This window comes from Gymnoscopelus microlampas (assembly GCF_963454915.1).
Source record: "Gymnoscopelus microlampas genome assembly, chromosome: 23".
NCBI lineage: Eukaryota > Metazoa > Chordata > Actinopteri > Myctophiformes > Myctophidae > Gymnoscopelus > Gymnoscopelus microlampas.
The window spans coordinates 25,506,341-25,531,140 of record NC_139960.1 but is presented as its reverse complement, the minus strand read 5'-3'; the positions used below and the strand labels follow the sequence as shown (position 1 = coordinate 25,531,140).

Sequence of the window (24,800 nt, the reverse complement as noted above, 5' to 3'; positions counted from 1 at the left end):
CACACACACACACACACACACACACACACACACACACACACACACACACACACACACACACACACACACACACACACACACACACACACACACACACACACACACACACACACACACACACACAGGTCTGTTCCTAAAAACAGTTTTACCCAGAGACAACACGCAATGCATGCACGCGCATACAAACACGACTAACCCAGGATTAGGAGTACAGTGCCAGACTATAATTCATGTTGGAAAACAAATGAGGACATGGCTGGGAAAGTTGCAACATATACGTAATTTACCAACCAAAAGCGCACACACACACATTATATGTGCGTGTGTGTGTGTGTGTGTGTGTGTGTGTGTGTGTGTGTGTGTGTGTGTGTGTGTGTGTGTGTGTGTGTGTGTGTGTGTGTGTGTGTGTGTGTGTGTGTTCTCCATGGTGCATATGGGCTCGACAGATAACACAGACAAAATCACTGTTATTAACACACAGTTCCAAAGGTGCCGAATAAGAAGTGGCACTATTGTAAAGCCTTCCAATCAGCATCGTCATGAAACGCTGACGATGGGATATCTGGTTCTGCCTTTACACATACAGGGAGGGAGCACATCTCATATTGGGGAGAAGATATTCCGAAATGGTTACAAGCACCCAGTCATGTTTGACTTTGAATGACTGATTGATTTACACTAAAGGAGCACAATGGGAATAATGTGTTAATGGTGTTTTATCGTTTTGACAGATATGTACTAATAATTTCATGTGTATGCATTTCTGGCAATAGAAATAAATAAAAAATCAGAAAATCTGATACTGGAAAGAAGAGATTCCAAAATAGTTACGAGCACCCTGGCCTATGTCCAACTGTGAACTGGTATGACTGGTTTGTCAAAACCAGTTTAATAAAACATTAGCATACCATCAACAACCGCGCACACACACACACACACACACACACACACACACACACACACACACACACACACACACACACACACACACACACACACACACACACACACACACACACACACACACACACACACACACACACACACACACACACACACACACACACACACACACACACACACACACACACACACACACACACACAGGGTTAGTAGAAGTAGACCATGCAGTTGCTCAATATTGATTCAATTCAAATTAAGCATGCAGTATGAGCATGTTATTTGACTAGTCGCTGCTGTCAAAGTACAAAGTAGCCTATATATGTTGAGTTGACTCCTAGGTAGGCTGTATGTTCTGTTACAAATTCACCTACATCTACTGTATCAATAAACAAAATCAACGTTTGTGTCTCGTCACTCCAAGTCGATCAGTGTAGCCAGTACCCATTGGAAATTAATGACTGCCGGTCGCTTTGTCGCTTGAATGTAGTCACTTTTGGTACGAGTGCAAGCTTAGCTTACTGTGCATGTCGGTTTTGCAATGTGCCAGAAAAGCAAAGAAAAGCTTGTTAGCGTAGTTTTTTTCTTTGTGGCAGAGAACACTCTCTGCATGACCTTTTTTTGTGTTATCATATTGCAAACAACCCATAGAGGAAATGTATGCTATTCTATTGTTCCTTTGCCTATAGTTTCAACTTCCAAATGTAGCCATGACCAGCTAAGCTTAAGGTGCACTTATTCCCTGCATCCACCTACTTCACTAATGCATCATTTTCTCCTACGGGGCCATGCACCAAGCATGAACAATCACGATAACTATAAATATGCCGTTTTGTATACATGAGCTTGTAGATCTGCTATTTTTGAAAAATCATGAAAATCTGTCCAAATATTTGTATACATATATTTTAAAGCGAACATTTCTAACTCAAATCTTTGCTTCTGGGGGTCCCTGGAACAAAATATTTTGAGATGGGGGTCTGCGGTCAAATATATAATTTCGGGGATTCTTGACATGAAAAGGTTTGAGAACCACTGGCATAGAAACATACGTTTTTCAGAAAACTTCTACAAATGACATTTGTAGAATCGGCCTCAGATCTTAATGGTTGACAGTTGATTCACACGCATCCAAACACGCGTGTCGCATCACTCTTTCGCTTTGAGTAGGGCACAGGAAGAAAGACTATTATGGTATAATGACACATTGTAGCCAACAGCCTTCTATTCAGAATGGACACACCACACCAGGCCCTTCTTGACTAGGCATGCATCACACTCTTTTGCTTTGAGTAGGCAGGCATGCATCTCTCTTTTGCTTTCGATTTGAAATAAACATGCTCCGGAAATTAGCATGAACACTTGTTAAGTCGTCAGATGGGCGAACACTTTCAGGATTTTCAAGTGGGCCCTGATCCAGAAACGGTTGAGGAACCACTGTGACAGACAGTTTTACTAGGCAACGCCAACTCATTCCCTATCCATCTTTCACTGCCCCACTTTCTTTCACTCTACCGTTTCTTATCACTGTCTATATCTGTCTTTCTTCCGCGTGTTCTCTCTCTCTCTCTCTCTCTTTTCAGCCCATCACGGGGTTCTCTGTATATTTCATGAGGGGCCTGATTACATCCTTGAGCTAGGGCAAGAGCGCATGTGTGTGTGTGTGTGTGTCGTAAGAGTGTGTGTGTGTGTGTGTGTGTGTGTGTGTGTGTGTGTGTGTGTGTGTGTGTGTGTGTGTGTGTGTGTGTGTGTGTGTGTGTGTTTTCCACCACAACCAGGGTGATTCCCTAACAGATCATGTAACACCCAGAGACCCTCCATGAGTATTACCCATGCCCCCCCCCCCCCAACACACACAGGTCTCGTTGCACCAACAGACCATGTCAATTAACCCTTAAAGAACCATTCCTCTGAAAACAGAAAACGACTTCAAATGCATTCATGATCATCTCACAGCACACCTAACATCTACTGCAGATAAAACATTGTCTTCCCTGTGTCTACATAACAAAACACTAAGACATTTTTACCAATCCATTTTTTCTATACCAGCAGTCATCAGTCAGAGGAGTAGTGTGGTGGTATTTACCGGCCCGGATCGCTGGCCTAGCGGTGCAGGTAGGCTCTACTCTAAAGTAGCCTGACAATGCGTCGCGGGTTCGAGTCCCGAACGACCTTTGTTGTGTGTCTCTACCCAGTTCTCTCTCCTGTCCATCTTCACTTAAAAACTATCAATAAAAGGCAGAAAAGCCCCAAAAAACTAATATTTAAAAGAATAAAAAGTATATAAAATTATCATTATATTGTTTTCTTATGTAAATAAATACAGGGCAAGGTTACATACTATACTTCTTAAGAGTGTGGTCTGTCCACAGAGACAGACAGTAGGACAGCCGAGAGGGAGCAGGGGAGACAAACCTTATGAAAAAGTGTAGGAGAGAAGTCTCTCTGACCTGATCCTAGATCAGCAAGAGGGAAATGCCCCTTTAAGTGAACCAGGCCAATCTGATTGGCTGCCGTCTGAACGCTGTACCGGAGACCACAATGTCCTCAAATAGAACAGCAAGCTGGTCACATATACTTTAGAATGGAGAAGTGGTGTGTGTGTGTGTGTGTGTGTGTGTGTGTGTGTGTGTGTGTGTGTGTGTGTGTCTGAGAAAGGGAGAGGAAACCAGTGACCACAGACAAACTGAAAACAGACAGACATACACAGGTTTTGTATTATACTTGTGAGGACATCAGCATTTTATAAAGGTTATTTTAGTGTTTATAACTATTTTTTCATTTTTTTTTTATCCTAACCCTAAAGTCTGACTTACTCAAGCTAGTAGATCTGCTATTTCCGAAGCGCAACACCAGCACGCAATGTCTATTTCTCAAATTCTATGCTAATTGTGCGGACATTCGGCCCTCACAAGTATAGTAACAAGTACACAACACACACAGTGCTGCTGACTGTGCATGCATGGCTGCAGACTTGAGCTCCAAAGAAATGTCTCTTCACCAGACAGTCAGTCAGTCAGTCAGTCAGTCAGTCAGTCAGTCAGTCAGTCAGACACAGACACAGACACAGACACACACACACACACACACACACACACACACACACACACACACACACACACACACACACACACACACACACACACACACACACACACACACACACACACACACACACACACACACACACACACACAGCTTTCCTGCTGTGGACCAGCAGAGCAGAATGGCTGCTCTCATCTTTCACTCTAATCTCTTCATTGTCTTTTCTCATCTCTCTCCGTCTCTATTTTTAACCACTTAAAGGAGCAATTCACCCAAGAAATGCCTTATTTATTTTTTATCAATTACACACCCCATGAAGCATTGAATTGGATGACCGGGTGACTGCTCAGTAGGAGAATCAATTGACTCCGCCGGTCATCAAATTATTGGATTGGATTCATGAATTCAACGCTTCATGGAGTGTGTAATTGATAGAAAATAGAGAATATGTAATTTTGGGGTGAACTTCTCCTTTAAACTTAGTTTTTTAGTGAAACAGATCTGAGTTACAACTGCACTGCGTTGTGAGCTTGTAGATCGGCTATTTCTGACGAATGTTCCCCCAAAAACAGCGGGTGTGTTGGGTGCAAGTGGTTACTGGTTACGTTTTAGTGACCTATTAGTAAAGCACCACTGACGCATGCACACACACACACACACACACACACACACACACACACACACGTGTCACCGCTGGAAGAGCACTCCCTCCACTACTGACTATTTGGTACTCAGACAAATTAGGAACTAGAAATTTGGAAAACAAAGCGCAGACAGACAGACAGACAAGAGAGAGAGAGAGAGAGAGAGACGTTAGACATGTTGAAGAGTGTTTTGTCTGGGAGAGCAACTACCAAATTACATTTGATATCCAAAGCAAGAAAGGTGCACGTGTCTGTGTACTGTATGTGTGTATGAGCGAGAGAGACAAAGTAAGAATGCCTAAGGCAAATTTAAACATACAAATTCTGCTGAGCACACACACACACACACACACGTACACACACACGATTAAGAAATACCAACGAAGTCCTGCAACCACTCCTTCTATGTAAAAATTACATTTGAGATTCAAAGAGAGAAATGTGTGTGTGTGAGAGAGAAAAGAGTGAGAGAACTATACCTAGCCTTGTGATATTAGTAAATCACTCTAAAAGCAATGGCTTTACTAAAAACACACACTAAAAGCAATGGCTAAAATGATAAGCAGAGACAACAGACAACGCACAAACCCAATGAAGTACCACAAGCACTCCTTCTATGGTGGGATATCTGAAATACTCCTGCTTCATGCAAGTGTGTGTAATATGTGACGTGCATGCGTGTTAAGAGAGGGTAGCCCCACTCACATTGCGGATTCATCACATGGAGGTGAGCCATACCCAAATTATGAACACACACACACACACACACACACACACACACACTTTATTGACCGGTTTAGAGGGCCTTCTGTCTACACACACACATTGATGTTAGTATAGTACCAGAGGCTGTGCGTGGGCTCATAAAAAGACTAACATATCTAAAATGCTACAAGGAGTCTGGGCCTGTAAGTTAGTGTAACGGTAAAATCTAAATCTAAAATCACAGGCAATCCCTCCCTGCAGGGAGGCAAGGACACGATGAATAGGATCACTTCTCTTTGAATTGGCTAAAAGCCTTTCATCTGCTTTTTGAAACAGCTGGTTGGCGGGGGATGGCTTCTAATCGTGTTTAGATAATAAAAGCGCGGATGACCTTTTCAAGGTCTACAAATCCTAAAAAGGTACTTCATTTTGGCCATGTTCGTCAGCTAGAGGAAACGCAAAAATAGACAACAAAGAGCTAGATGAACAGAGCGAGCACGAGAGAGAGACAACAGACAACAATATAGGTCTGTGTCTGACCGAAACACACTCTGAACCAGTCACTCTGAACCACTGCAGTTAACTACAGGCCAATCATGCCAGCAAGATATAGAGAATGGACAGAGAGAAACGGACAGAAATTGAAACAAAAAGACTTGTCTGTAATCAGACACTGGTTTGTCTACAATGTAACCAACAGTGATTCCACTTCATCTGTCAACACCATAGTGGTCACTGCTCTCACACACACACACACACACACACACACACACACACACACACACACACACACACACACACACACACACACACACACACACACACACACACACACACACACACACACACACACACACACACACACACAAAATGTGGTACCATAAACTTATCTAACATCCAAACTGTTATTTAAAATGTAAATTGAATGGACAGGAACCTCACATGTGCAGTAAACTCACTCACCAGTCCAAGGTTAACATTTACCAGTGTTTACTTTGCAGTGTATGTGTGGCATATATGGCCGTATGATTCTGATGATTGATTGCATAAGACTATAACAGACGTGCCACATATAGCAGAGAGAGTGAGAGACAGAGAGAGAGGATGGGGACATCTATGTTGACTCGTACAAACAACCCTCAGATTTTTCATCATGCTTTGTAATCTTCTGATGACCCATATTTCAGTGTCGGATGTACACTGAAAGCAAAGAACAGCCTCCACGTTTGCCTTGTGACCTCATGTCGTTAACCAATGTGAACGACCTGACTGGCATACAAGTAAGGTTAACTAGCACAGAGGTTCTCAACCTGTGGGTCGGGACCCCCACATTGGGGGGGGGGGGCTCACAACGAGGCGTTCGTTGAGAGCTTGTAGATCGGCTATTTTTATTATGTTATCTGTGGAACCGCGTCAAACTACTGTAAATGTAATGCCTCAACTCCTACATTCCAAGTGCTTGCCAGGGTGGGGGTCCCCAGTTAAAATATGATTATTTCGGGGGGTCGCGGCCCGAAAAGATTGAGAACCACTGACCAATCAGGTCAGATTATGACTGCAGTGGAGAATTTCTCAGTGAGTGAGTGAGTGAGTGAGTGTGTGAATGGGTGGGTGAGAGTGAATGAGTGGGGGGGATGTGACCCAGAGTCAGCCTAGCTGGTAGCTGCTGATCCATGTTGAATAAGGTAGACAGGCATAAAACACCATGTCATACTGCACCAATCTGCCACACTATGCGGTTTATAATCCCACACTGCATTTTATATCACCAATAAACAGTACCGACTCCTATACAGCTATAACTGGATAATAGATGGAAGAACGAAACAGAACAGGAACTGAATAGAATAAAACAGAGTAGAGTTTAGAAAAATAGAACTTTGCATTGTCATACTTCATTAGCTACTGGTCAGTAGTAGTTATCTATATCACTACCGTCCAGTGGAGACATGCATGATTAAAGAAGGTTAAATCCTGCTTACAGCTTCAGAACGAAGCTGAGCTAAGCTAACGGTAGGTAGCATGCAATCACAAAGAGCTGTGATCAGTGTTGCCAGATTTTGTGAGAGACATAAGCAACCAGGTCTATGAAAACAAGCCCAAAAAAAGCAACTTACAGCAGGCCACATGAGCACTTTATAAACCAATAATGCTATCGGTTATCTTCTTAACTCTTGCAATAAAATGTGGAATATTTAGATTTTTTTTAAACATTTGAACAACACAAATCTGGTACAGGGGTCACAAAACACTTTTAGACGGGGGTCCGTGGACAAATACATAGGCCTATTCATTTGGGGGTCCTTAACATGAAAATGTTTTGAGAACCGCCGGTTAAAACAACATTAGGAAACAACCCCAAAATAAGTAACTACACTTTAAGAACAAGCCCAAAAACGGCAACCACCAATTTTTACAAGCAACTTTACAGAAAAAGAAGCCCAAAGTCGCCTATAATAAGCCGACATGGCAACACTGTAATAGCAGTCCTTTAAAACATGACATCCTGATGATCAGTGCTGTTCAAACATGCTTCAGTAATTATAAAGCGTTCAGGCTTACCTCGTGAACTCCTCTGGACTGACGACCTCGCGTGTATTCAAGGTTATTTAAAGTGTACGGATGGAACCCACCAGCTCCATTGTGTGTGTGCTGCTGAAGCTGAATGTATGGTGCTGCTGGTGTGGTGGTCGATAGTTTTTGAAGTGATTCTCTTTTCCCTTTCTACCCATAGACCGTGAAAACGCTACTTCGACTCCAGGCCGAAAGTAACGCTGTAAAGGCGCAAGAGCATTTGCGTCCCGAATCCTAGTATGTGTCCTGGATGCTGGATGCGTCCCTGGGTAATATCCAGTTGTCCTGGTGGACAGTGATGGAAGAAGTACTCACATGGTTTACTTAATGGCTGGGAAGGAATATGTCAAAACAACCATAAAGATCGTGCACTTAGTGACTAGTTTTTGATTTTTGGCATGGTGTTAGGTATGGGTATAAGGCCAGGGCACCCTGACCCACAATCTTTATGAATTCCCTCCCAGCTATAAGTAAAAGTATCAATACTCCAATGTAGATATACTATCTGATCTGTTACAAGTAAAAGTCCGGAATTAAACATGTACTGAGTAAAACAGTATAAAAGTATTGGGTATCAAATATACTTCAAGTACCAAAAAGTAAATGAACTAGAATAGCAGATCTACAATGCAACGTATTGTGAGCTTGTAGATTGGCTTTTTTCAAATGGCGAAATGTATAGGGCTGAGTAATGTATTTTTGTAATAATAATCTAAATCTATAAAGTAACTAGTAACTAAAGTTTTCAAATAATTGTAGTGGAGTGAAAGTAGAATATTTGCCTCTGAGGTGAAGTGGAGTAGAAGTAAAAGTACTGAAACCTGGAAATACTCCAGTAAAGTAAAACATTTTTTTTTTAAACTTAAGTACAGTACTTGAGTAAATGTACTTATTATAATACAATGTAGAATCACGTTATCATCGTGACAAGAGAGTTTACACGTCGATTCTGCTAAATGTAACAGTTTAAGATTGAGATTAAATGTTGCTGTTCGTGGGTTTGATTGATTGTCTTTAAATGTCTCGATGAATTGAATACACAAGCAGGACCACAACGGAAACAAGCCCTTGGGGCTTTTTGTGTTATCCTTTTAACACCATTGTATAATCGCACCACCGTTAATAAAGTATTCCATCAATCAATCACAAGGATAAATGTTTCAATTGCAGTGAAAGTGACAGTACTTTACTCACCTCTGGCGGCAATAAGGACTTATTACGTGGAGGTGTTAAATCCAGCGTTGCCATATTTTGTGAGAGAAATAAGCAACCAGATCTACGAAAACAAGCCCACATGAGCACGTTAAACCGCGATTCGACGCGTTGTGAGCTTGTAGATCTGCTATTTTCAAAACCTCTTGAAATAAAATGTGGAATATTTGGAATATTTTCATCAACATATTATAACAACACAAATGCTCCCCTGGGAACAAAATATGTTGATGAAAATATTTGAGAAACACTGGTCTAAATAATTATAAAAAAATGGAAACAAACCTAAATAAGCAACTGCACTTTATAAACAAGCCCCAAAAAACCGCAACCCGCGATTACCAATTTTTACAAGCAACTTTGCAGAAAAAGAAGCCCAAAGTCGCTTATAATAAGCCGAGATGGCAACACTGGTTAAATCATTGATGCGCGTATATACTTCGTTTACGGTAAGAATTTGGCACGAGCGACATCTCCAATGACGGCTATCGAATACATTACAGTAAAGAGAAACAACCAATCCCTGTCTTCAATGGGCGGGATCAACGCACATAACGGAACCAGCGTTGCCATGTCTGACTATTATAAGCGACTTTGGGCTTCTTTTTCTGTAAAGTTGCTTGTAAATATTGGTAGTTTGCGTTTTTTTAGAATGTTTAATTTAAAAAAACAAAATATTCCACATTTTATTGCAAGAGCTTTTGCAGATCTACAAGCTCACAACGCGTCGCATCGCAATCCGTTGTGAGCTTGTATATCGTCTATTTTCATAGCCAATTTATATCAGGTTTAAGTGCTCATGTGGCTTCTTTTGGGTTTGTTTTCATAGACCTGGTTGCTTGTTTCTCTCACAAAATATGTCAACAGTGCGTTCGTCCGTTAGCACGTTTATACTGTTATCATGTTTCACTGTCGCTTAAACACATAAGATGAGCTAGAACACATTTATTGGGTTTCGTTCGACACCAAAATGATGCCCGTCGCACTGGAAACGCTTTAAATTAATAAGGTAACGTAATAACGTGGTTGTTGAATTAACAGTAACGTTGTTCTCATCTTGCAATAAGCTAACGTTAGCTGTTGTCAACCTCAAATGAAAACATACTAGCTAGATATGAATGAATGTCAACCGTATACTATGGATCATTGTTAGTAAATGTGGTTGTGCCTTTTACACATTGTCCTCAGCAGTGGTGGAAAAAGTACTCACATTTTTTACGTAGGTAACAAGTAACTAAAGTTGTCAAATAATTGTAGTGGAGTAAAAGTATAATATTTGCCTCTGATGTAATGGAGTAAAGTTAAAATTGGAAATACTCCAGTAAAGTAAAACAAAATACCTCAGAATTGTACTTAAGTACAGTACTTGAGTAAATGTTACTACCACTACTGTTACAAAACGAGATAATAGCGTTGTAATAATAAGGTATTTCCTTTTGCAGACGGTATTCCAATTCAGTTTATTTTATTTTTTATTGTCTTACATAACGTTAACAATAACACATAATGAACATAATAAAGGCAATGACATTTGTGCTTTACAGAAATCATTAAATAAATGAAACAATAAAATAATAATAATGACATTAGAATTGGAAATAGGCTACAGCTATTCAGGACACACAAAGGGACATTTGAATGCAGTAAAAAACTATAGATGTAAAAAATATATATATATTACAATTACAGTGCATAAGAATAATTTAAGAATCTCAATCAAAACCCCTCTCTCTCTCTCTCTCTCTCTCTCTCTCTCTGTCTAGGTCTAGGCTAGCTCTACCATCAGACAGTCATGTCTCTGGCTCAGAGGGTTCTGTTGACATGGATATTCACCCTGGTTTTCCTCATCATGCTGGTCCTCAAACTGGATGGAAAGGTAACTAGTCCTCAGTGGATGGTGTTTGTACATGGTTCAGAATGCCAGATTGTAGACTGAACAGTGTACAATAACTCAGTGGCTCTTAACCTTTTCAGGCCGGGCGGGACCCCCCATAATAATCATATTAGAACTGGGGACCCCCCACCCTGGAATGTAGGAGTTAAGGCATTCAAATGTAGTTTTATTTGGTTCAACAGATACATATTGTGAAATTAGCAGATCTACAAGCTCACAACACCTCGCAAGTGAGCTTGTAGATCTGCTATTTTCACAATTGTTGCCTCTTTCTTATATAATGTGATAATTTGGCCAATGTTTGACCAGTTTTTATTGTATAGTTTGTATAGTATAGTTTTGTGGTGGAAAGTAACTAAGTACATCTACTCAAGTACTGTACTTAAGTACACTTTTGAGTTGTTGTTTTTTTTACTTTACTCCAATTTTCTATACTTTTACTTCTACTCCACTACATCTTAGAGACAAATATTGTACTTTTTACTCCACTACAATTATTAAATAATTACAATTATTAAATAATTGTAGGTGAGAAAAAAAAATACATTAACCTCTTCAGCCCTATTTGAACTTTGGCTATTTTCAAAATATTTTTTATACATTTTAGACATATCTTGTGAAACGGAACATTCTGCATAATGAGTACTATTATTTTTGGTACTTTTGTACTTTTACTCATGTAAATTTTGAAAACATTTGAGTACTTCTCCCACCCACTGAGTATATCTTACCTTACATACACCTTCCTCCTACTAGGTGCAATGGAACTGGTTCCTCATCTTCCTCCCTGTCTGGGTCTTTGATGGCATTCTCGTGCTCATGCTGGCTGTCAAGATGGCGGGCCGCTGCAAGCCGGGCTACGACCCGCGCAACGGCTCTCCAGACCTGCGTGTGAGGGTGTGGTACCTCACGGCCACGCTGCTCCAGCTGGCCTTCTGCCTCACGCTGTGCGCGAAGCTGGAGAGACTGGCCGACCTGAAACTAACCTTCGTCTGCGTGCCGCTGTGGAGCATGCTGCTGGGAGCGCTGGTGGAACTGGGGCTTAATATATTCCCTGAGAGGAGGGAGGCTTAACCCATTAAGACCTGAAGCCGATTCTAAAAATGTTTTCTAAATCCTTTTTTTTTTTTTTTACAAAAAAACAAAAAAAACAAAACAATATATAATAATAATTTAAAAAAAAACATACTCAAAGATTTGCACACATTTTCACGATTTTTCAAAAATAGCAGATCTACAAGCTCATAGCGTGGCACTCGGTGCCGCGCTATGAGCTTGTAGATCTGCTATTTTTGAATAGCCAAAAAAAAATCTTAAAATGACACACAGCTGCGTTCCCGGTCTAGATGGATTAAAATGGGGACCCATTTGACTCTGAGGAAGACAAAAGTCGAAAACGTCAGTCACCCCTGCAAAATAATAAACACGTGCAGACCAGCCGAGCGCTCCGGTATATTTTATTTGGGTAGTCTGCTCCTGAAGTGCCCAGGTATTATTCTCTCTGCTTAAAATGGGGGAGTCAGACCAATCTCCCAGACTCAAGTATTAACCTTTAACCACAACAGGACGTTGACTGGAAAATAAAAGGCGGTGGCTAAAACGTTATCGGTGTTCTTTCTTAGAACTGGGGCTAACCTAACCTGAGAGGAGAGGTTTAAAGGCTCTGACCTCCATCTAATTTTAAACTTTATCCATGGATAATTGACTGGGCATAGGAGGTCTTTTGCTGCATTCATACAGTGAAACGCATTTAAATCTGGGAGCTGCCCAGTGCCCATTACAACCACAGTATTCTTCCCACTGAGCGGCTCCACTTCATGTTAAAGGTTATTGTGGATGTTCATGTGCACAATAAGGCTACTCGGAGCGCTGTTTGGGTTTCTTAGTTCAAGTAGTTAGAAATCTGGTAGTATGGGGTTGTGGTGGAGCCTGTGGAGAGATTACTGTGTAGATGACACTGGGAAGGAAATGTATTATTGTATTATGTAAAGTATTGTATTTAAGTGTATAATTTCTAAGTAATCTATTATGCTGTACAATTTAACACTGTATATATATAATAGTACACTAGTACAGAACTACATGAAAGGATGAATTGCTGAACTAACACACTGTGTGTCGCCTGGAACTATGTTACTGTAACTGTACATATTCAATACCTGTCTAGTACTCAAACTTTTCATCAGTATTACGCTACAGCAGTTTGACCACAGACCAGTTCAGTCAAAGCTGCACTTAAACATACTATCATGTGGTTTATGCTTACCCTGAACTCTGGCTTGTCTATTGCTTTCTCCTGTATTTACTGTGCATGAATTTGAAAGAAAACTTTCAGACAGCACACATTCGTTTGACTGACTGATACTGTTTGAGTGAACATTTTAAATGTGTTATGCCATTTGTTTAATCTGATACTTCAAATCAGTTCTTGGTCTCCTTTCTGCACAATGTTTAACAGAATATAAACAAAATACATGGCAAACGGAAATGGACGCTCTGACATGACACCTTTAAATATGTGGTTTATGAATGGATGTGACAATAAATGATTTGTACCTGAAACTAAAATGAAGCATATTAATTCTGGGGAAGCTTTGCTTTACCAGAGTCCAAGTTGTATAACTGTTTCTTAAACTGGAACAGAAGAGAACAGAAGACACTTTAGCTGAAATACACTTACTTACCATCATAATGTGCGTTGTCCTAATTTTAGACATTCCAGTTTTGACATCAAAGCCAAGAAATCTGTCAAATGTCCTAGCCCAGGGGTCTCGCTCTTTGCAGAGTATATTAACACACTTATCCACTGTTATAACTTCAATCTCTTCTCACTCACACATTCTTTCCCTCAGTCATTTCCTGTCCCTCAATCTTTCTATGTGCTTCTGTCTCTCTTGAAGGTCAACCCAGGTCCTCTGGGAGTCCTGATGTGCATGTATGCACACACGCACACACGCACGCAGCACAAGTCCTATTTGACTTTACATGCGCCAGTCCTGAATTATAGACCTACTGTGGAGAACATCTAACAGACTGTGTGCGTGTGCTGTCGGCTGCCATGTTGCCCAGTAAAACTGCTGAGGTCACCATTGCCGCAGTAGGAGCCTTCAGTCCAAAATAACTTGATTTAATTTTTTGGGCGAATGACACTGTTGCGCAACAAAGTATAAATAAGGCTTTCTAGAACAGAGGTTCTCAACCTGTGGGTCGGGACCCCCACATTTGGGGGTAATTTGTAATGCCTCAACTCCTACATTCCAAGTGCTTGCCAGGGTGGGGGTCCCCAGTTAAAATATGATTATTTCTGGGGGTCGCGGCCCGAAAGTATTGAGAACCACTGTTCTAGAACAACAGACAGCAGAGTTAGTCAGATGCTAGTACATAAAAGCTCTGAGATCCTTTATGACAGGTACTGAGACTGTGAAGGAACAGCCAAAAAGAAAGTGAGGCACAGGTGTCTCATATGTATCACCTTTTTCTCAGTTACACACTGATAAGGGTATGGCCACATACACACACACTGAGAGGTATTGTGTTCCACCTATGTGATAAGCCACTTCATGTTGCGGCAAGGTAATTATTACACAGCTCCCCAATTGTCAGTATTAAAATGATACATTCTTGGTTCATGGCAAATCATTTCTGTCTACGGTTCCTTTATGCGAAAGCAGAAAAAAAACAGTACAGCAAGTCAAATTTACTGGAAATAATTGTTTTGGGAGGAATGGGAGTTGGAGGCAGTGTGTTGACAGAACAGAGACAGACTTGGACGTAACTGAACCTTTTTATTAGCCAGGCTCATACTGAAAGTAGAAATCACACATGTCTGAACCGCTTTACAAAACCTCTTATGTACACTCAATGCTGTGAGTTAGAAACCACAGAAATAAAATAAAACCCAACATTTTAGATAAATAATATAAGTGAAAACAACAATACAAGGCCCTGAAGATTATTATAACTTTTTCCCATGGGCTCATTTGTACAAAACTTTATATACATAGTTATAGCTTCCTGTCTGGGTTTCAGCAAGACCTCTGGAGCTTTACTCTCAGCAGAGACACAGGACAGATTTCTGATATTATATATATAAAAAAGGTCATCAAAGGAAAACAGATTCCCTATAGGACATGTCAGTGGAATCGAGTCACAAGGCAAACCGGCCCACAAAGACTCTGTTATCTCCCACTCCAAGGAGCAAACACTTTTCCCTACAACACCTTACCAAGAAAATCTATATTTTTGGTTTCTGACCCCACTAGCTTATGATGTTATATTCAGACAATCTAGATTAAATCGAGAATTTTGAATTTGGCAGCACAATGTAGACACAAGCTTTGGATATCATTCATGTGAATATGTTATTCTAACATACAACAGGACATCCTTTCAATAGGGTTACAACTACTACAACAATAGCTACCTTGATAATGTGGACCTTCTACCAATGAGGGACCAGCAATGTCAGTCACCAGACTTCATCATTTTCTTTCCGAAATAAGAGATCCTCCTTCAGATTTCCCCCGGGTTCTTACATAAATGGATCCTTACAAATTCAAAACCTGACTTGGACTCCACCCGCACTCACTGTCCAAATCCAAACCAAACTGATGGCTAAAACTCTGTGTACCGAAACATAACTGAGAATGATCAATTTGGAAACAGCTATAATACAGTATTTGTATTCATTCAAATTGTTTTTATTCCAAAATATGAATTATCAACCTTAAGCCCCTCTATCTGCCATATTTCTGTTTCAACTGGCAGCTATCTCTGCAGACACATACATTGTATGAATTAATGCCTGCATTTCCTGTGAAGTACAGTGAGGTTCAAGTTTGACTTCGCAGAGCAATGACTAGGAAAGACTCATTTGAAATTGGGGCTGGGCAATAGATATTATACCAATATTGTCTGAGATTTTGGATAGTGTAATGTCATGATATGGCATAAGTGACAAAACACAACTGTTCTAGCTATTCTATTATTTTCCTTTACCCACTTAGTTATGGCATTACTGATGATTATTTATCAAACATCGATTTTTTGGGTATTTTCTGAAAGCACCAATTGTCATCTCCATAATAATTTTCTGTAATTGGTCAGAAAATATTGTAATATTTGGTTTTGTCCATATCGCCCAGCCCTATTTGAAATGAGTCTCTCCTTCTGCCAAAAGCTGCAATCTTCTCACCATACAGCGCTGAGTTAGAACCAAGCTACGCTGCTGCTGAGAGAAGCACAACAACCCAGTCCTCTGCATTGCAAATAGAAGCAAGTGCTGTGAAGAGATGGTTCCTGGTGGACATGTAAGACATGTAAGACACAGTGTCTAAACAAACTCTAGATCAGCGGTTCACAACTCTACTCAGGTCTAACGAAGTCCCTGACCAGGAAGCTAAAATGACAAGGTCACCAGGTGAGTGCAATTAACATCCTAGTAGGATGGAAAACCAGTAGTACCGGGGTTACAAACCACTGCTTTACACTATCAATAATCTCTCTCTCTGTCTTCCTTTGAACAGTGCTTTACACCCAGTAAAAGCTGTATGGAAGCAGCAGCATTTTAAAAAAGAAAAAGAAAAAAGGAGATATCCTCATGTCCAAAAACGAACCTAGGAATTACCTCTTTCCTCTGCTACATGCAAGGAGGGCTGTGGGGGCTCGGTGGAGGGGAAGAGGGAGGAGGTGTGGGCTGCGAGGGTGGGGGAAGTGTGGGCCAGGGGGGAGGACATGGAGCCCGAGATGGTGGAGAGCGGGGGATGAAGGGGTGGGCAGCGGGTGGATGGTGTAGGTGTTTTGGAGCCTGGTAGGAGGGAGGAGAGGTTATTTGGGGGAGGCGCTGGGTTGTGTGAATTCCTGCATTTAGTCTTTGTGTGTGCATTGCCTGGTGTGTGTGTATTACTTTTTGTGTGTGCAATCCTTGGTGCGTGTGTTGCCTCCTCTGATCCTGTGTGTCATCCGTGCTGTGTGTCCGTCTATCCTGCAGTGTGTGTGTCCGTGGGTCCACCTGTGTGCCTGGCATTAAACCCATCGGTACGAATGTTGAAGTATGAGCACCCGGCATCCATGGGTCTGAGGACAGGGTCTTTGTCCGTGTGTGTGAGTGGACCGGTGGGACTCTGTTGTCTGTTCGTTCCGACTGAGAGGGGAGAGGCACTGAAGGAGGGGAAGAGTGAGAAGAGATAGGAGAGAGAGATGACAGAGAGGTAGAGGAGGAGGCTTTAGAAGAGGAACGGCAGCTGGAAGACGTCTGTCTACTGTCTGGGTGATGAAGACGATGCTGATGGGGCACTTTGGGCTTGTTCTCCTGGTGGAGAGGAGGAGATAGAGGGCAGTGGGATTTTTTCATCCTCTCTCGTTCTCCACCAATCCATCCATCCGCTGGGTGGAGCAGTCGGGAGGAGACGCCAAGAGGTGCAGGAGGCTGGCAAAGGAGGCGCTCCTCCGTTAATGCACGTCTCCTCATCTGCTCCTCCTTTATCTTTATCATCATCCCGCTCATCTCCTCCTCCTTCATCTCCACCCTTCTCTCCTCCTCCTGGTCTTCATCCTTTTCCAGCTTCCTCCTCTTCTCATCCTCCCCATCCTTCTGTTCTGTGTTCTGCTCCTTCTCTTCCTCCCACAGTTCTCTGTCCATCTCCACCCTCCTCTTCTCGTCCTGAACCACCTCCATTTCCTCTCTGTTCTCTTCCTCCTGCCGTTCTCCCTCTTCCTTCTCCTCCTCTTCCTTGTTGCGGTAGTACTGCTCGAGGCGTACGTGCCAGGCCAGGCTGGCCACAGCCGACACCGTCTTGAACTGGTGGACAACATTCCTGGGGATGAAGTAGATGTCGTTGTGACGTAGGTGGATGCGGGCATAGCGGATGCCATCGCGCCGCAGCTGGTTCAGTTTGGCGTCTTCCACCCACTGCACACACTGCAGGACAAAGGAAGGGAGAACGTGTCAGAAAGGAAAGAGGGAATTAAAGTACTAAGACTGTGTGCGTGCGTGCGTGCGTGTGTGCGTGTTGTCTAACCTGGGACAAAGGGGGTTCGTAGAGGTCCAGCTGTAATCTCTGAACCACGTCATTAAAATCAGCAGCATGAAAACACACCACATCTTTGGTTACACGTGAAGGCTGAGACCTGAGAGAGAGAGAGGAGAGAGACAGGGAAAGGAAGGATGGGGTAGATAATGCTTGTTACATTTGTTAACACTAGGTGTGCCTCTGTGTGTGTGTGTGTGTGTGTGTGTGTGTGTGTGTGTGTGTGTGTGTGTGTGTGTGTGTGTGTGTGTGTGTGTGTGTGTGTGTGTATTATGTCTGGCTATTTTCTGGCTTTCTAAAATTGAATTACAGGTCTTTTAAGGGTGATCTGCTGACTGCTGAAGGAAGGGAGAGGGAGGGAGAGGATACATTATATCCTCTCCCTCCCTCTCTCCCTTCCTTCCTCCCTCTCTGGATGAGGAGGAAACTGATCACCATCCTGGACAACCCCTCTCATCCATCATATGAAGAGCTTGTGAGAATAAGGAGCACGTTCACCAGACTAGGGGTTCAACAGTTAATCAAACAAATGTATTTAATCAATTATAATTATAATAAAATAATTGATAATCAATAATTTAATCAATCATTTCAAATAATAATCAATTAAAGTGCCACTCTACTTTTCTCTAAAGCATCATATGGATTTTTACTCACAAAACTGGCCTTAAGACCGCCCTCTCTGTGAAAGTACAGTAGGTGTGGCACTTGACACGTGGCTCAGGTACTGCGTTAGCATCATCAGGGATATACATGTATAACCACCTAACACGCATATGCATGCATAAAGTGAAAGTCATGCCGTCAGTTTGACTACCGTACTATTATTGCTAGGATGTACATATTGCTGAACAGTGATATATGCTTGTTAAGGAGAACTTTTTATATTTATTGCTGATGAGACTGTACATAATCCATTCATATATTCATGTAGATAGTACTACCGAATTTTCATACAGTATATGTGCTACAAACGATACTGATGTACAAAAGCCACTCCAAGTGTAACCAGGTGGTGTGGATTGGCACCAAGCGCCTACTCCACACCGACTCTGGGGCACCCAAGGGATGTGTGCTCAGCCCCCCCTGTACTCCCTGTGACCACACACAACTAAACTACTATAAATTCCATTAGTGGTGGGAAAAAACTTTAATTTCAGTGAACAAACTATCTTGTTCATGTTCACGGCAATGATCTGTTCAAACGATTCGTTCACTTTCAACGTTCAGTATCGCTTCCAGTCCCGGGGGAGCGCATGGGCTATTATATATAATATAATATAATATAATATATTATATTATATATTATATGGATATAATATACACAGCACTCTCAATTCACGATCTAATTGCACAATCTTCTTTGTAATATGAAAATGTGTAGAAGTAATAAATAACTACAATACATACCGGTAATGTAAAGTAATTTTTTTATAAGTTGAGAATTATTTCCAAACACAAATTCAATGTTTTATACAAAGCAGCCAGTACTCTCACATGACTATGCGATTTCCTAGATGTCTTTAACTTAATGTAGTTCATGAAGTAGTTCATGAAGGTGTAGCATACTATTTGCATCTTCTATTCATACTAAAACGTGTTAATTGACCAGTACCTACTTGTCCTTTGTCTAGGACAATGCATATTTAATTCTTTTGATACTTAAATGTGGTGCTAACACTATCTGCCTTTTGTCCAGAAACAACAGTACCTTTATTTCAATTAAAATTGCAATATGCATGCATGTCTGTTTGTCTGATGGTCAGTCACGGGAAGAACAGCCTGTCCTGTCCTGTGGATGGGGGGACGGGGACGGCATGAACGAAAGTCTGAACGTAACAGTTTCAGAAAGTGAACGAGTTCGTTCATGCCAAAGACGAAGCATTTAGAACGAATGGGTCATGAATGATAAAGGACGACACCAACTCCTGATTACAGACGATGTAATTTTAGTGTCAGGATAAGAGCCTCCATCATAACGTCACCACGGTGATCATTGTGGACTACAGGAGGATGCAGGGAGCATCTGCCCCCAGTTCGTCGCCATCCGACCTTCCTAGCCGTGTTATAAAAAAAAAACTGGCGAAAATGGCCAAAACTCAAAGTGGCCGTTTTCAATATGTTTTGGCCATTATCTCTGGAACGGAAGGTTCAACCTGCACAGTTTAAAGCTTGTTGGATGCGTGACTTTGGGACATTAAACACATAATGACATGTTTTCATACTGCTCACTCTGTTACTGTCTGGCAAATGGTACCAGAGCATTGGGACCTGACGTAGCAGCCTCTGGTCCATAGTGTTAAGAGACTTCTCTGTAACACTATGCCAGGGATTATGTAGCTACTGTACAGTATATGTCCTTAATGACCAGGTTTACAATTTCTACACTTTGGTAAAAATAGAGAATATACTTTTCACCACTCACTGAAACTAAGACGGTATGCAATTGTTGACATTGATAGTTGATAAAAGCGAGCATGACTCTTATTCTTGACGAATAACCAATCCTACATAAAATACAATGAGGAGAAAGAAAAGCTGCTTCTAATGTTTAGAAACATGTTGGGCTGTTACCGGATTCAGGCTTAAAAAAAGGGTCAGGTTTTGACATAATTTCTTCGGGCTCACCTTTTGAGGCCCGACTAAAGCTCTAGTCTGTGCAATAAATAATGTGGCGCAAAGTGCTGTGTTTTCTGCTTGTGTGTATGTAATATCCCAAAAATCTCCGCCCACGCCCACACCCACACCCACACAGTATATTGAACAAGTTTAAAAAGAGGATGCAGGATACAGTAGTGTTGGTAAAGTGAGCAGTACAGTATAATACAATAGTGTGGATGCACTGTATCAGTATGTGCAGACCAGTGGCTCCTGGCAGTTATAGTCCATATAGTCCATGTTAGGGCCTTATCAAAACTGTTGAACCTACCCCTCTGCGCAGCACACAGCCTTCAGGACCCCGACAGCGGCCGTGGTGTGCCGGTCAATGCCCTGTCCGATGTGGTCGGCGTGGGCACGGGTTCGATCCTCAAACTGCATCTCCCTGGGTTCATTGATCCTGGGCAGGTACTGCAGAAGGTTTCTCACTTCATTGGTGGACCTGCCAGACAGATGGACACCAGTACCAATCAATCAGTGAGCAGGCGGGTGAGCATGTGTAATGGCAATGCTTTTTAAAACTCCCCTTTTTTTGTGAGATTCTGCCAATAAATATTTGTGACACATGTATCTTTTCCATTTCTCTCCGTCTCTCTCTAGCATAAAAAACTGTGGTGCCAGACAATGAAAAAAAGAAAAGAAAGACTGCAGTCAGCTCTCCACTGGATCAGTTTAAAGTTAAACACACACATACATGTGCCAAGATGTATAGCATGTTGTGCACACAGCCACACACAGCACGCTACAGGGACATTGCAAAGCCACACTCACACTCACACACACACAAGAAAGTAGAGCAGACAGAGAGGATAGGGTGAAAAGAGACAGAATCACACACATTCACAGGAGAGGGCAGACAACCCAGCTTGTGTAGCTGAGCACTGAGGCTTACTGCTGGATGACAGTAATGAATGCAAAGCTAGGAGAGAGAGAGATGAGTGGAGAGGAGAAGGACAGAAGAGGAAAGGATTAGAGGAGAAATGGAGTGTTGATGATTATTTGTATTGTTTTATGTACATTTACATTGAGCAGTATGTACTGTGTTTCTGTTAGTTACTCTATATGAGAGGACCTAATTAGGGCTGGGACGATATAAGATACTATAGTTTATCCAGATAGAAAATGCTCACAATAATTGTATCACAGAGATTTCAAATGTATAATATATATCATCCGTCATATGCTGGGATCAATTAGCTTTTGCCAAGTTGCTTATCCAGTATATAGAGAGAAGCAGGGATATGGATATGTACTTGTGTGTGGTCATTTCTAGATAGTATACAGTTTTGTAGTAGTGTTTACATTTCGAATCCAGGATTCCACACGTGTACGGTGACTGAAGAATCTGAACTAACTTCACTAAAAAAGGATGTTTGTGTGGAAATACTGTGGATTCAATACTAAACAAAAACGTATGTGTTCTGTAATCTTAACAATGTCTCCGGGTACCAACATCAACGTATCTCCATTATAACCATCCAGCTCTGTTCGACAAAATCCAGGTAAAATGAATATATATATTGATTTCAGCAGACCTTTCTGCGACCTGGGTGGTTTACCAGGCTAGGTTACAGCCAGGCCTTAAAACATCTGCTCCTTCGTGCTCCTGTTTAGTGCCTGTGAACTAAGTACTCTTGTTTGCACAACAAATGTAAGTTTAATCATTTAATAGGCTGTTATAAGCCGTATCCAAAGTGGCTGTATCGATTGATGAACGTCTGTGCCATTACGCTCCGTTCATTTAGTGTATGCAAACATCCAATCCAGTCAGTTGACATAACCAAATAATTTCCAATGTTCTTTTGAGAGATACAATTCATAGGAATGGGCTGATTGAAAACAAAACATACAAAAAAGCACATACAAAAAGCTAACATATGTAGAGACGATTCTTAACAAAATATCAGGTCAAGTGGTTCCAGTTACTCTCAGCGTCATTTTAAGAGTTTTGAGCATTATTTTGTTTATTGCAGTACTACTGTTAACGACAATAATTTTGGCCAAAATAATTATGACATGAATAATCGTGATATGTGCGTCAGAAACAGACACATACCCTTCACTCCATTCTATGGGAGTGAGGGGGTGGAACTTCCCGTTGCAGCATGTTTCGGCTACTCCTCTTCAGATGCGTACTGTATGTGTAACAACGCCCTGATGCCACCATCATCATGGTTCACCATGGTGATTGTGTTCTCAGGGTGAAAAGCAGTATTTATGCCACATATAGGGCATATTTTGCATTAGAGCCAAAAAGTGGATTTTCTTTTGTCTCATCAGGCCATATAACCTTTTTTCCACATTTGGTCTGTCTCCCACATAAGACCTTTTTGTATTTTTCAAAATGCAGATTATCTTTTGTTCACAGTTACATAACAAGGTAAAGACGGCTAGAATTGTTTATTTTTAAGTCTGCAACAGACATTTGACTGTCAAATGAGACTGAGTTTCCATGCATGGATCAGATTAGAGTTAAGTCCAAAGACAAGACTGTTTGGAGAATAGACACAAGTCATTAAATAGGACTTCATTTGATATACCTCTTTTGTGTGGATTCCTAATTAATTTAGTTAGTTTGGTTCTAAATCTAAATAATCTGTTCAATGCAAAACAAGCAAAAAAGACTAAAATGTAATCATTCAATTCATGTGATTATTTGTTATTTATATGAGAGAGAGCGAGAATTCGCAACCCTGCTTGATAAATTAATCAATTGTGGGTGGAGCAATTATGTGACACTTTAATTATAACCTGTCTGTCTTTCTGTGGCTCTCTAACCACACGTGTGTGTGTGTGAGAGAGAGAGAGAGAGAGAGAGAGAGAGAGAGAGAGAGAGAGAGAGAGAGAGAGAGAGAGAGAGAGAGAGAGAGAGAGAGAGAGAGAGAGAGAGAGAGAGAGAGAGAGAGAGAGAGAGAGAGAGAGAGAGAGAGAGAGAGAGAGAGAGAGAGAGAGAGAGAGAGAGAGAGAGAGAGAGAGAGAGAGAGAGAGAGAGAGAGAGAGAGAGAGAGAGAGAGAGAGAGAGAGAGAGAGAGAAACTCTACGTGTGTTAGTATGTCTGTCAACAGAGTATGTGTCTGTGTATATCAGAAAATATCAGTGTTGTCTATGCATCAATCCGCATATGTCTGTGTTAATAAGTGCATCTATGAGTGTGTGTCTGACCGTCTCCTCCTTAAGGGTGTCTTTGGTGTGTCGGTCACAGGAATCATCTGTTCTCCCGGTCGGACCCACATGATTGGACCATCATCACTCTCTTTACGACTCATCAACTTCAGAATGGAGGAACTACCCCAGGGTAAGGTACGCTAGAGAGAGAGAGAGAGAGAGAGAGAGAGAGAGAAACAGACAGAAAGATAGACAGACAGAGTTGGAGAGAATGTGTTAGAGAGGCTCCTGAATTAACACAGTGAACGCACGTTCCTTTTCCCGTCATTATAAGTTATTTTCTTAACTTAAGTTCCAGGAGAAATATGAACAGCCTGACTTCTTTGATTAAAACAAACAAAAAGGTTCATAGAAGGCTTATTCTATGTGTTTGAAAAATGGTTTGCCCTGCCGCTCTGGCCTGTGAACACCTGTTCACCTGTGTTTCATCACAGAGTGCCACCCCACATAAATAACGTCACCCTCTTGGACATCAGATCTTCATAATAATATCAAAAAGGAAACACAACACATTAGGCATAATTCATAGCAAAATAATAATAATGGCAAATGTTGAAATGGCTTCAACAGAATGTAAACAGTGAGAACGTTTAAAGGTAGTTTCTCCCCCATTCAGCCATCCGTCCATGACTCACTTCCAGGAAGGGAGACTCTTCCAGCATGCCGAGGAACTCTGGGAAGTAGTCTCCGACCTCCTCGTCCACGACTCCCACCAGGCTGATCTGTCTCATGGCCCCAGCTCTGTAGGTACCACCGCTGTATGTCTTCTTCACCTGAGCAACACCAGGACATCACAGAGAGAGAGAGAGAGTCTATTAATCCATCGCCCTAAAATGTGTTTTAGTAATCAAATAATCGGTATGCGACGTTTTAAGTAAAAAATTGCAACATTATGGATCACACACACACACACACACACACACACACACACACACACACACACACACACACACACACACACACACACACACA

General features: G+C 41.5%; 3 protein-coding genes across 9 annotated transcripts in view; 1 reads left to right on the top strand and 2 right to left on the bottom strand.

Annotated features, from left to right (window-relative positions):
* LOC311039831 (protein PHTF2) overlaps positions 1-8,000 on the bottom strand; it is a 49,350-nt gene extending 41,350 nt beyond the window's left edge. For 3 of the 5 annotated variants that reach the window (XR_014600204.1, XM_084049828.1, XM_084049830.1), the window contains exon 1: positions 7,860-8,000. The gene's annotated coding sequence lies outside the window, so the exon portion shown is untranslated. Of the gene's footprint in view, positions 1-2,989; positions 3,122-7,859 lie in introns of those variants that run through there. The other 2 variants (XM_084049832.1, XM_084049829.1) reach the window with 2 other exon arrangements.
* A 67-nt stretch (positions 8,001-8,067) lies between these two features.
* LOC311039832 (transmembrane protein 60-like) lies at positions 8,068-12,104 on the top strand. Of its 2 annotated transcripts, none has more exons than XM_084049834.1 (3): positions 8,068-8,140; positions 10,847-10,959; positions 11,734-12,104. In XM_084049834.1, the coding sequence occupies exons 2-3, from the start codon at positions 10,876-10,878 to the stop codon at positions 12,049-12,051; spliced, it is 402 nt and encodes a 133-aa protein (XP_083905960.1). In that variant the 5' UTR covers positions 8,068-8,140; positions 10,847-10,875; the 3' UTR covers positions 12,052-12,104. The 2 variants fall into 2 exon arrangements, with proteins under 2 accessions (XP_083905960.1, XP_083905959.1); XM_084049833.1 differs by lacking the exon at positions 8,068-8,140 and adding an exon at positions 9,950-10,092.
* Positions 12,105-14,742: 2,638 nt separating this feature from the next.
* Positions 14,743-24,800, bottom strand: part of LOC311040300 (uncharacterized protein) — a 28,740-nt gene continuing 18,682 nt past the window's right edge. Inside the window, exons 5-10 of one of the 2 annotated variants that reach the window (XM_084050497.1) lie at positions 24,464-24,601; positions 23,826-23,968; positions 20,935-21,105; positions 17,997-18,105; positions 16,883-17,896; positions 14,743-16,783 (exon numbers count right to left, since the gene is read on the bottom strand). In XM_084050497.1, coding sequence (XP_083906623.1) covers positions 16,616-16,783; positions 16,883-17,896; positions 17,997-18,105; positions 20,935-21,105; positions 23,826-23,968; positions 24,464-24,601 — 1,743 coding nt within the window. In that variant the 3' untranslated portion in view covers positions 14,743-16,615. Of the gene's footprint in view, positions 17,897-17,996; positions 18,106-20,934; positions 21,106-23,825; positions 23,969-24,463; positions 24,602-24,800 lie in introns of both variants that reach the window. The other variant, XM_084050496.1, reaches the window with a different exon arrangement.

Excerpts from the sequence above, each read along its gene's own strand:
- LOC311039832 (XM_084049834.1), top strand. The coding sequence starts at position 10,876 with ATGTCTCTGGCTCAGAGGGTTCTGTTGACATGGATATTCACCCTGGTT. Across the intron at positions 10,960-11,733 it reads TCCTCAAACTGGATGGAAAG|GTGCAATGGAACTGGTTCCT; the intron begins GTAACTAGTCCT and ends TCCTCCTACTAG.